The sequence below is a fragment of the Macrobrachium nipponense genome, chromosome 37 (genome assembly GCF_015104395.2).
Source record: "Macrobrachium nipponense isolate FS-2020 chromosome 37, ASM1510439v2, whole genome shotgun sequence".
NCBI classification, from domain to species: domain Eukaryota; kingdom Metazoa; phylum Arthropoda; class Malacostraca; order Decapoda; family Palaemonidae; genus Macrobrachium; species Macrobrachium nipponense.
This window is the reverse complement of record NC_061097.1, coordinates 49346102-49358817: the sequence shown is the minus strand read 5'-3', so window position 1 is coordinate 49358817 and position 12716 is coordinate 49346102. Positions and strand designations below refer to the sequence as shown.

General features: G+C 42.7%; 1 protein-coding gene across 1 annotated transcript in view; it reads right to left on the bottom strand.

Annotated features, from left to right (window-relative positions):
* LOC135209254 (importin-9-like) overlaps positions 1-10939 on the bottom strand; it is a 109127-nt gene extending 98188 nt beyond the window's left edge. The window contains 1 exon segment of the mRNA XM_064241963.1: positions 10760-10939. Coding sequence (XP_064098033.1) covers positions 10760-10889 — 130 coding nt within the window. The 5' untranslated portion in view covers positions 10890-10939.
* Between the last annotated feature and the right edge of the window lie 1777 nt (positions 10940-12716).

Genomic DNA, 12716 nt, shown 5'->3' with positions numbered 1-12716 from the left:
GCAGGAGAAGATCCTGTGTCGCCTTCTCAGTCAGTGAGCGAGAAATGTCCTTCACTAACTGAGAAGGAAACAAGAAGTCCGACATGGGAGCGAAAACCAGGGCTGCTCTCTGTGAGGGAGAAACCGCCTTGGTTAAGAAGGCACTAAAAATACTCCTCTTCTTAAGGAGTACCGCTCCAAAAAGAGAGGAGATTTCTCCCGATCCGTCTTGTACTGCCTTGTCAATACAAGAAAGAATACTCAGAATGACTTCGGGGTCTCTAGACCTTCCGAGTCATGAGCCTTCTTAGACAATCACCCCAAGGGACCAGTCTAGGAAATTAAAACACTTCCAAAATATGGAAGAGGCCCTTGAGGAGATGATCCGTCTCAGAAATCGCCCAAGACACACGAGCTCCATTCAAAGCGTGTCTCCGCGATGAATCAACCAAGGTTTGAAAAGTCCGCTTCGGCTGCCGCTGGGAGAGAAAGTCCCATGTTCTCCCCAGTTTGGTACCAGAAACCTCTCTTGCCAGAAAGTATGGCTGGAGGCATACAGAAGGTGGTTCTGCCCAGATCCTTCTTAGACAACATCCATTTGTCTAGAGACTGTAGCGCTCTCTTCATAGAGATCGTAGGTCTCATCTTCAAGACCGACGAAGACTTTGGTACAACCGCACTCGAAAACAGTGATCGAGGCGAAGGAGGAGCCGCAGGAGTCAAAGAATCTCCGTACTCCTGCAAAAGAAGGTCTGTCAGAACTCTATAGTTAGAGACTCCTTCTCTACCGTTACCCTCTTCTTCCGAATCTCCTTCTACACCGTGCGGAGAATCGGCCTGAAAAACGAGAGGATCTTCATCCCGTTCTCTCTCTACTGGTGACAAACTCCTACTAGGAGAGGGGGACTCATAGAGTGAACAGAATCTCTCTCAAGTCTGAAAAGAAGTCTCGCGTCTGCTTGACTTCTCACGCCTGGAAAGCTCCTCGCGCTTGGCTGGCGCCTCGCGCTTGTCTGGCGCTTCTCGCTTGGCTGGAGCTTGTTGCCTGGCTGGCATCTCGCGCCTGGCTGACGCCTCGCGCTTGTCTGGCGCCTCACGCAAAGCTGACTCCTCGCGCCTGAGCGTATCCTTATCTAGAGCAACTCGCTCGGATAGCTCCTGACGCTTGCAAGACTCTTCGCGCCTGGAAGACGTCCCAGGTCTGGAGGACGCTTCGTCTGGCAGGTGAAAGAAGACGAGACTTTCTTAATAGGAAGTCTAGCGTCCTTCTTGCGAAGGGGGATCCCTCGAAAGAACTCCAACCAAAGAGGCTATCTGCTCTTGTACTGCAAGCAATATCCTCTTGGAAGCCACACCAGCGTCCTCTTCAATAGAAAAAGCAGGAGAACTCGAAGGAGTGCGATCCTCAAATACCGTTCGAGGAGGCGTCGAAACCAGCTTAGCCTTCTTGATAGAAGAGGGGGCTTCCTCCGAGAAGCGCTCCGGGCTCGAGTCAAACGCGCGCTCTTTCCAGTGCCTTTTCAGTGGCCTAGAAAGATCCGAGTCCTTCCACCCTCGTTTAGGTGAAGGAGAACCGGACGACGAAAAACAATCTCGTAGGACGCTTCTATTAAAGCAGTCCTGAGCAGACTGTAGCAAAACAGAACCTGCTGAAGGGACGCCTGACCGTTGGGGATTCCCCACAACCTCCGTACGACTTTCGACTTTCCTTCTCCTCTGGTATGTGAGTTTTGGAAGAGGTCTAGGCTGGGAGCAATCGCTAGGGACGGTCAGACGCCCCCTCCACAACACTGGGAAACACTCACTTCACTAAGTAATTCACTATCACTTCCCTTACCTGCATGGCCGCCATCTTTGTCTTCATTTTACGAAGAGTAGCTTCAGATTGGCGATTTCCGAAGCCGAATCCGAATGCAAAGCCTGTGAGGTTCAGATACATAGGGAGATCAAATTCATTAATAATAGGAGAGTTAGACTCAGAAAAAGGCTCAATAGGCCTTGTACTCACACTCTTTTGTGCAGCCCGTCTAATTCTATCCCTCTCTAACTTCTTCAAGTAAGAAGTTAGAGTCTTCCATTCATTAGCATTCAACTTTTCACACTCAATACAGGTGTTAGCCAAAGAACAGTCAAACCCCCTACATTTACGACATACAGTGTGAGGATCAACCGAAGCCTTCGGTATCCTCACCTTGCAGCCTACATTCACACACACTCTCACACTAACACTTGAATCAGACATTCTATCAGAAAAATCAAAAGCAAGTCCAAATCCAGTCCACAGTAGCGAATGCCACAAAACAACGATCCAGTACGTCACCAAGAAATCCAATATAGATGATCAAAAAAGTCTTGAAAAGCGAATTCCAGTCAGGAGGTAGTAACAACAATGTTGATACCACCGGCGACAGAGAAAATATGATAGAAAACGGGAATGGTTCCTAGTCCTGCCGCCCAGGGCAGGCAGGTAGATCACCTGACCTACCGGTAGCGAGTGGCGCGAAATTTGAATTTCTGTCGGGGACAACGGAGTCTTAGCTAAGTATATATCTGACAGGTAAGTTCATTATATGAAATCATGATTTTCCAGTAGAGAGAAGAAGCATGCACTAGATAATTATTTAAATAAATAGTTAAATAGCAGTATAAGGTCATGAATTGCATATATTCTTTACATATTCACGATTATTAATTTGAAAATATTCATTATTGAAAAAGTAACTATATTCTTGACTCAAATATGAACAGTTTTGCTGTGAACAGTACCTACGGCATTGTTCGCGCTCCCCTATTGTTTATCAGTGTTGCCAATTGGTATGTGTTTACCCTCCAAACTGGGTATAAGACTTACACAAAACCAAGGAAATAAGTGAAATTAGTGTATCTATTTGTAGTATACATAGTTTAAGTGCAATTTGGAGTGAATTAAGACCAAATTGTGTATAATTACAATCAAATAAGCACTGTGGAGTTTCAGTTGTGATGTCAGTAAGGATAAAACCACCGATTACAAGGTAAAAATCAATTTCAGTTCAAACCATGACCCCGGGAATAAGAAGTTTCATACTTTCACTAATATAGGCAACTAAATGTTCATTTATTGTGCTGATTACAACTGCAATCTTGAGTAAGATCAATAAACATGAAGTTTTCATTATAAAACTAATATTGTAATACTTACCTGAACACTTGAATTAGCCCTGGTCACTGACCAGCCCGAACTATATCCCCACATATTTACCCACTAAGTGGGTAATTTTAACTGTCAGCGTTACCAACGCTGCAGGTAAAATCTAGTCAAATGAGTTACCTGTGTTACCGTTGGCAACGCTGCCGCAAATACCGGCCACCAGTCCTGCCTCCTCAATTGAATCATTCACTATCAAATTGAAGTGGGGAGGAGGGTGGGAACCATTCAGGTGTTCAGGTAAGTATTACAATATTAGTTTTATTATGAAAACTTCATATTGCAATACACTCCCTGAACACCTGAAATAGCCCGATTAACAACATTTACTCGGAGGCGGGATCAATCTCATTCAGCCCGACCTGTCCATGGAACATACGCAGGTAACTCATAAGCAACCTACCATGTATAAAAGCATGCACCCTCACCTAGTTATCTAACTCGGAGGTGAGGATGTTTGCAAAGAGAGTACTTCAACATCAGTGTTGAGTCTAAGGTACTGTCTAAGTCAGAAGTACCTCCCATGTGATAAGCTATACTTCTTATTCACGGAGGTAAAAACAAATCTCCTCACCTGGTTGTCCAGCTCAGTAGGTGAGGATGTTTGCAAAGAAAGTACTTCGTCAGTGTTGAGTCTAAGGTACTATCTTTAAAAAGGTACCATCTGAGTCAGAAGTACCTCCCATGTGATAAGCTATACTTCTTATTCATGGAGGTAAAAACAAATCTCCTAACCTGGTTGTCCTCAGTAGGTGAGGATGCTTGCAGAGGAAGTACCATACCGTCGGTGTCGAGTCCTAGGTACCGCCTGAGTCTGAAGAACCTCCCATGTGGTATTCTATACCTCTCATGTATGGAGGGGAAATGATGAACCTCCCATGTGGCTATGTAGCCTCTCATGTATGGAGAAGTTGTGTGTGCAGGACCTTCAGTTCTCTACTGCTCACTGATGTAGATGACTTGTGCTGAAGAAGTAGTAGTTATTCCAACATGACCACCAGGATCTGCCTAACCTCAAGGGCCTAAGAGACAATACCCTCAGTCTAAGCTTGACCAACAGAAACACTAGAGTTCATTAGACTATCACTGCCTCCCTAAACTTCTAACACCATAAAGTTCATTTAGACTATCACTGCCTCCCTAAACTTCTAACACCCTAACTCTACCAAGCCAACTATAAAACCGAGTTATCGCAACGACACGACCCCGAGAGTAACCTCTCTGAAGAAACTGAAATTCCCTAAGGTACGGTGTTGCGAAAAAACACGACGACTCAAATAACCACCTACACAATCGCCGACAGCGAAACATTCCTCCTGAAGCCAAAGGGTAGCCCTCCACGATACTTGCGCCCTTGGATTGACCAAGAACCCCTTCTTATGAGTGTCTGGATAGCGCTGAGGCAATGATAAACAATAGTCCCTCTTCTCCTTGACAAGAACATAGCATAACCCTCAGAAATGTTAGTCTGGTATCCAAACCCCCTCGAAACCAAAGTGAAGAGGTTATCAAACAGTCCATGCTCAGAGAAACACCCATCAACTCTCACGGTCTCAACTGACTCGTAAACCGGAAGTCGGACTCCGGCAGAGGAGTTACCCGCTACCTCATACAGAAAAGTGATGCTAGCTTAAGTCTTTCCCCAGAAACTGCCCGACTCGCCAAAACCAGACTAGCCTACTTGATGTTTGAGACTGCTGGTTTGGTTGAATACAACGTATCAAACGTTATTTGAATTACTGAGATTCCTCCGGAGCCTGGAATGCAAAAAGAGAGAATGGACAAAGTCCACAATCCGTTATACTCTCTTCCTTCCCCGGAGAAAACAAAAGACCCACAACAGCAAACGAGTCTCTCTTCAAAGGTATCTATCCTCTGTCAGGCCTGTCCGGCCACACCGAAACAGGAAAAAGGAGAAAAGCCGAACCCCCACAAGAGCAGCACCCAAGAACCCGGAACCTACTACGCCTGACTGCTCGATACCAAATGACATACAAGATCCCATCATATCTGAGCCAACCGATCCGATTGCGCAACGGTATACCAACAAGAAGGATAAACTCCTGTGCAAGTCGTACTCGACTGCGCAACCTGCACTCCCCCAAGACATGATGATGTAACCCCTGCTGTCCGACCGCTGTCCACCCCCTCACAAGGGCGAACTGTCACCAGTTCCACAAAACCTGTAAGTGTTAGTCACTCGACTGCGCATACCCTCACTACCCAGTGACGATAACGTTACGCCTGAGCCGAATATACCTTGGCGATGAACGCCCACCCATGCAAGTCACTCCCCTACTGTTGCGCCAAACGTGTACCAACCAAGACGATGACCTAACCTTGAACCAGTCTCACTTGACTGCGAAACTCTGCACTCACCAGTGACTATGACACGAGACAGGGACGACTACAATAGGCGAGCGACACCCCAAAAGTGCGAAGAAGTCGCAAAACGCGATCCAACTAAACCCCATTACCAATACTAAACCTAGACTGGAGTCCGGAGCAAGGAAGGGAAAGAAGTACTCCCAGTAGACACGGAATCAAGGTCGAACCCACCTTGAAAACCCTTAAAGATGGAACAGAAAAGCAGCAGGAAAAAGTTAGAGAAAAAAAGGAGAGAGAAGTCACTATGAGTAACCACAGGAGCAACTAGCGCCAACATTGTGCAGGTAGAGAACCAACTGGGCGGTAAAGTGCTTTAATGACAGGTTACGTACTGCGGAACCAATGGGAGCCGCAGAAGGAAATTACCAGCTACCCCAAGAAAGGGGGCCGAGGGCACGAAAGGTGCTAACTACGATGCAGACGAACTGTGAATGGCCGTAGCCCCCCCCCCAGCAATTATCACGGTAAGCACGTTACGTCTCACACACCTAAGGTATATAAATGGGAACGAAGAAGGAAGATTACTAACTACCCTATGAAAAGAGTGGGTGGTGACACCTGGTATCGTTACAGTCAACGATGGCACAGATGAATCTCAAACTGCCGTAGCCTCCTCAAGAACTACGAAGGACACATTGCGTCTCAAAACAAGTAAGGATGAAAGTAAGGAGTTCCGGATACCACCTTGAAGCATCAACACCAGCAGCCTGAGAACTACAGGACCCGCGGATGGTGCTACGAAGGCAGCCCCTCCAAAATTAATTCCTTTAACCCCACCAGAGAGAGAGAGAGAGAGAGAGAGAGAGAGAGAGAGAGAGAGAGAGAGAGAGAGAGAGAGAGAGAGAAATCATCTCCAAATTTCAGGATGAAACAATGAAAACTCTGGCTCTGCTGTGATATTGGCAGATAAAAAAAAAAAAAAAACAGGATGAGCGAGAAGACTCCGAAGCGACATCCAAAGAATGAGCAGCTAAAGAAGATTGTGTAAAGACATAAGTTTTAACAGAAAAACTGGTAGAGAGAGAAAAAACTAGACCAACTCTGTTCCCCACAATAATCTGAGAAACATTAGAAAATCAGGAAAATTATCAAGACGTGATCCTGAATACAGTCCGTATTGAAGCTACAGTAATTGACTTGCGTTAATTCGATTTTACGATGGGGTTACTATTTAAAATCGGCACTACATTGCAAATAAATCTTCCTATATCTCTCGCGCAGCTGGCGTAGGCAGCATCGTGCATCAGACAGCGAGATTGTTGGGTTTAAAACCAGAATTTAGGCCAAAGGCCGAATATTGGGACCTATGAGGTCATTCAGCGCTGAAGGGAAATTGACAGAAAAGTGTTCGAAAAGGTGTAACAGGAAGAAAAACCTCTGTTGCACAATGAGTCAAGTGTTAGGAGATGGTGGAAAATAGGATGGAGATAGAATATGAAATCAGGAAAGAGAGAGAGAGAGAGAGAGAGAGAGAGAGAGAGAGAGAGAGAGAGAGAGAGAGAATTACAATCGTCTAACATCTCCACCTCCATAAATTTGCACCCTCTTCTATGTTAAAAGATATCATAATGATAATATACTCGTATAACTGCGTACAGCTAAGATCAACCGAACGAGAACTTGTTGCTAATACGATCGAATCCTAAAGCAACATCGCTATTGTATTCATTCGCGTGCGACGGTTATTACTGTATTCATGCTATAAAAGTAGCTGAGGCTGACAAGGCAAAAATACGTGCATCAGCAACCTGGAAGAAGTCTAAAGCTTTGTATGAATTCAAACGCAGCCGTGGTAAAAGAAAGTAATGGCATGAAAGAGCTCATTTACCGTTGTTTCACACCGACAAAGGATTAATAAAGTGTATAAGGTGTAAGGTTCGTAATACCTATGAAAATGTGAAAACGAACGGAATCGCTAAATTTTACGTCATCTAACCTGAGGGAAAAAACTAGCTTCCAATGAGACGTATTAGTCAAATTTTTGGCCTTAAATTACAACGTAAGACGAAAAGTATGACTTCGTTCCATAAGTTAAGTATCCAGATATTCATTAATACGCTAACTAGGAACAAAAACATTAGCCGAGACCAAGTAATATGGTTGAATCTGGAGCCAAGGAAACAGACTAGCCGGCATCATTGTCTGTCTAAGCCACGCCTTCTTACAACAGTGCACGTTGTTTGACGACAAGCTTGTATAATTGCAATTTAATTGAAAAGTAATAAATTAATATTTTACGGTAACTAAATTAACTTTATTAGGCCTAAAATTAATTTCAGTCGTCACTGTAATTTGATAATACGACTGGTAATTCTTTGTAACTGTAATGCAATAATGATAAAATTGCTTTAATATTTATGTATATATACTTCAAATACATAGCCTAATTTCACCAATTTCCATGTTTTGTGTAAGTCTTAAACCCAGTTTGGAGGGTGAACACAAACCGAATGGCAACAGAGAAAGAGAGAGAGAGAAAGGCGAAGGAAGAAAGAAGGAAAGGGGTGGCGGTGGAAGGGGGAGGAGAGGGTAGGTGGAGCTTTTTACACATGTTCGTATCCATTTCTGCATAATGGAGTTTTTGTCTCTTGGTACAAGGACAAGTGTCGTTATTCTTTACGATTAAGTGATTCACGATACCCTTATAAATTACGGCACTGGGTGTAATGCACTATAGCAAAATCTTGTTCTGATACGAGTGTTCGTTACAGGAATAGGTATTGTCCAAAAACGTGCTTGCACTGTCGCTGAAACCCATAGTAGGTATGCTGCTTAGTTGTCAATCAAATTTTTTGTAATCAAGTATTTTTTACAAGCTGGCTATTGAATAAATTTGCATTTTTCTCAATCAAAACATATGCCCCTCAATGCTAACTTTCCTCTTTTAACGATTTTCTGGTCATTGCGAATTCGGCCCCATAATTTCTTATGCTGCGAAAACAGAGGCCCAGGGACCGAAAACGATTGCGTCACACTACGGCGATAATCCGGCAGTAAAACATCTTCATATATCCAAAAAGTAAATAATAAAGATATATATGCACATTACAACTGTAACAATTACATGAATAGCTGATAATCTGCATGAATAACTGGTAAACTGTTCTGCAAGAAAGTTGAGTGAAGCAATTATTTACAATAGGTATGAAAGCCAAGATGTTGTGACGTCATAATACAGGACTTAAACGAACGTTCTAATTCCAAAAAATAATTACTTAAATTTGAGTCAGAATAGTTACTTTTTCAATTACGAATATTTTCAAATTAATCATCATAAATATGTAAAATATTGATGTTTTACTATTTATTTAAAAAATTATTGAAGTGCACGCTTCGTCGTCATCTTCTACCAAAACAGTTGTTTACTTACAAACATCGTGGTAAGTTTCCGTGTTCCGATTGTTGTGATGAAAGTGCCCCAGCGTCTGTGGGTACAAGTGGTGTGCGGATTTATCACAGGAAATGGGAAGTTTATTGACACAAGCGACTCCGTAAACATCGAGATGGCGTCAATCTTCTAAATATTTCGAGTTGTAAGTAAAAATGTTGAAAGCGTTTTGGTGAGATTTGGACTGCCGTGTACACCCTTTTCACTACCCTCTGTTTAAATCTTAAAATTTGGCCTTAATTTCTAACTTTAGAGAAAATACTTACTTCGAAAGGAGAGTAGAGGTCTTTAGCTCCATATCTCACCAACAACAAGTCGCGACTGATGTCCATCTCCGATGTCAGGACGCGTTATAATGTACTTTTTTAGGGGTTGTACACGCTGATCGAACATGGTCCACTCTGGACCCTACGGTTATTTACCCTATATACACTAACATTGTTCAAATGATTGCTGGGAAGGCTGGGAAAGATGGTTGTCGTCACTGATCAGAACCTGTACATCCAGACGGTAGCCGCCATATTGGATTTCAAAACTGCCTTGAAAACATATTTTTACGAAGAGCGTCACATGCTTATTTAGTTCGTATGGCTTTCATATATCATTATGTTGACGAAACTTCAATCTTTTGAATGGTATGCTTGGAGTTGTAATTGTATTCGTGTTTCACCATTTAAATATCGAGTGAATAAGACCTGTCCACCGTGATAAGGGTTGGTAGTCGCTGGTGTTTCCCCCTAGTGCATGCTTCATCATCGTCTTCTACCAAAATCGTAGTTTCCTTAGAAACATCGTGGCAAAGGACCGTTTTACTATTGTTGTGATGAAAGTGCCCCAGCATCTATGGGTACAAGTGGTGTGTGGATTTAGCACAGGAAAAGGGAAGTTTGTTAACAAAAGCGACTCCGCAAAAATCGAGATGGCGTCAATCTTCTAAAGTTTCTAGGTAAATCGTAAGTAAAAATTTCGAAAGCGTTTTGGTGTTGTGGGCCTGCATTGGCCACCCTTTTCACTACCCTCTGTTTAAATCTTAAAATTTGGCCTTAATTTCTAACTTTGGAGAAAATACTTACTCCGAAAAGAGAGTAGAGGTCTTTAGCTCCGTTTCTCACCAACAACAAGTCGCGACTGATGCCCATCTCCGATGTCAGGACGCGTTATAGGCTAATGTACTTTTTTGGGGATTGTCCAAGCTGACCATACATGGTCCACTCTGGACCCTACGGTTTTTTACCCTATCTAAAAAATATTTTGTGTGATCTTTTCGCGACTTCTTAATGAAAATTCTTTTATATAAACCCATTTTTTGTTGTTTTATTACCAGGATTCGTTCCAAACTGTTTCACTATCTTAGCCTTAACTGTTGGCGCCTGTAATCGACCTCCCGACATAGCAGTCTTGGATAAAACTGTTCATTTTTAACCATTTTGGTTTAACAGATTAGGTTTTATGTTGGCTATTGCTGACTGGGCATGGTATTTTCGGACGGCCTACGACAACCTACCGTAGGCCTACCGACTTTGTACATGACCATCAAGTTCACAACCTCCAGACCTTCCCTGACCACCGGCGTTAGACTCCCACAATAATAAGTCCACATAAGAGCTTTATTTACTCTAAATACCACATCTAAACCCTACAATCGACATGACAATTCCAAATTAATTAATTCAATTAATTCAGGGGCCTTGACCGTCAAGGACACGCGCACGAACACCCGACCACAGGGCCTTGATAGAGCTTGTTGTCAACAACGATCACCGAAAGTTGCCCCGATTAAAAGCGTCCTTTGGGCCTCTTCCCAAAGGTAATCTCACCTTCTGTCACTTCCAATACGTGGATCTGTTCTTCAGCTGCTCGGCGGACGTCTGCTTGGGGCGACAGGATGTTATTTAGGTTCTCTATCAAGGCCTCTCTTAGGCCGTTGTTCACATCAACACCGGCCATGTTTTCCACAACTCAGACATCACAACACACACACCACTCGGCGGCTCTGTCCCAAGTGAAGCGCGCCATGCGCAAGCCGCCTTTCATTTCACTTGATTTTTCGCTATTTTGACGGCCATTCGGGCCTCTTTCGTCATGTAAAAGAGGAGATATTTTATAAGTATGGTACTATTCTAACACAACCTCGCTTATAAACCTTAAAAGATATGCAACAGTAGTCTACAAATGAGTCGCCATGATCGATATTTTTTTAGCGGGAAACTGGGTCGTTATTTGAAAATCCCATGACTCGTGCTTCCTGTTATAGTCAAAGAACAAGAGTTACAGACTTACATTCTACAAAGATGAGAATGTAATATTCAGACTCTACTATTCGCGTAAAATGTATTTTTAGTCGCCTAAAAAGTTATGCAAATGTAGTCTACAAATGGTCGCCATGCTTGAATTTCTCAGCGGGAAACTAGGTAGTCATTTGAAAATCCCGTGACTCGTGCTTCCTCTTCGTCAGAGAAGTGTTACAGAGGTCGTTTCGTTGCGCTTGCCCAGACGGGCAGGTGTAATTGGATTTGACATTTGCTTTGTTTAGTGTAGTCCAGTGAAATCGTATACCTGCCCCAACATCTACACGATCTGTGAAAAAGCTTAACGTGTAGTTTTTACATAATTCGCGTATTTTTAAAATTGATAAATAACTAATTAACTAAAACCACTCAATATCACCACGGCGGCAGTGACCCTGGTAGTTGTGACGCTAGATAACTCACAGTCAATCAGTATCACAACTTGTTTTCTTAATAACCTATATGTGAATAACAGCGAAAAAAATCATTTAAGAGAAAAAATACAAAACCCAAAAAACAAACTCTAGCTACGTCGCAGGGAAATGGTACTATGGCTACGGCACAACCGAAGCTTTGATTATTTTTCAAGAAATTGGCACAAATGTTTTTGTGCTGAAAAATGTTGCTTTGGCCACAAAAGTTATACGAGTTGTATAACAACACTAGTAGTAATAATAATAATAAAATACAATTGCTGGCTGATGATATTTGGTGGCTGTGTTTAGTCCCACTACAAACAACAATAAATTGAATTTTGAAGTCAGAAAAACTTGGATATTAGATTCAGATATTAGACCTACAAGTATTTTTTTCACAGTCTTAATAGGCTTTGTAACACAATACATCCAAACATATCCATTTTAACACCAACTGCTGATATGTTGGTCGTTTTAACACCAAACAGTCGTGTATACTATAAAACCCTAAATTCTAGAACTACGGTAAGAGAGAACTACATTTCGTGTCTTAAACGTAGGGAAACTTTTACCAGGGCTCAGAACACTCGCGTCAGTTCTCTCTCTCTCTCTCTCTCTCTCTCTCTCTCTCTCTCTCTCTCTCTCTCTCTCTCTCTCTCCACTCGCCTAAATCACTGCTGCAGTCACCAGATGCATTCAGAATATTCAAAGAGAGAGAGAACAATCGCAAGACAAATATTTAGTACAATAAGACCATAATACACACTTCTCAGATCTATTTCAATCATTTTATCACCGTTTAGTGGTTCTGTTAATTTGTCGATTTATTTACTCATTAATTTATTCATTTCTGTCATTAGCACAACCTGATTATTAACGCCAACACATACAATTTATATATATATAGAGAGAGAGAGAGAGAGAGAGAGAGAGAGAGAGAGAGAGAGAGAGAGAGAGAGAGAGGGGGGGGGGGGGGCGAGGGGGGACGGTGTATGTACAGTTCAGACTGGTCTAGCTGAGAATGACGGTATAGAGGTCCCGCATATATCCATCATATAATCCATCACGTG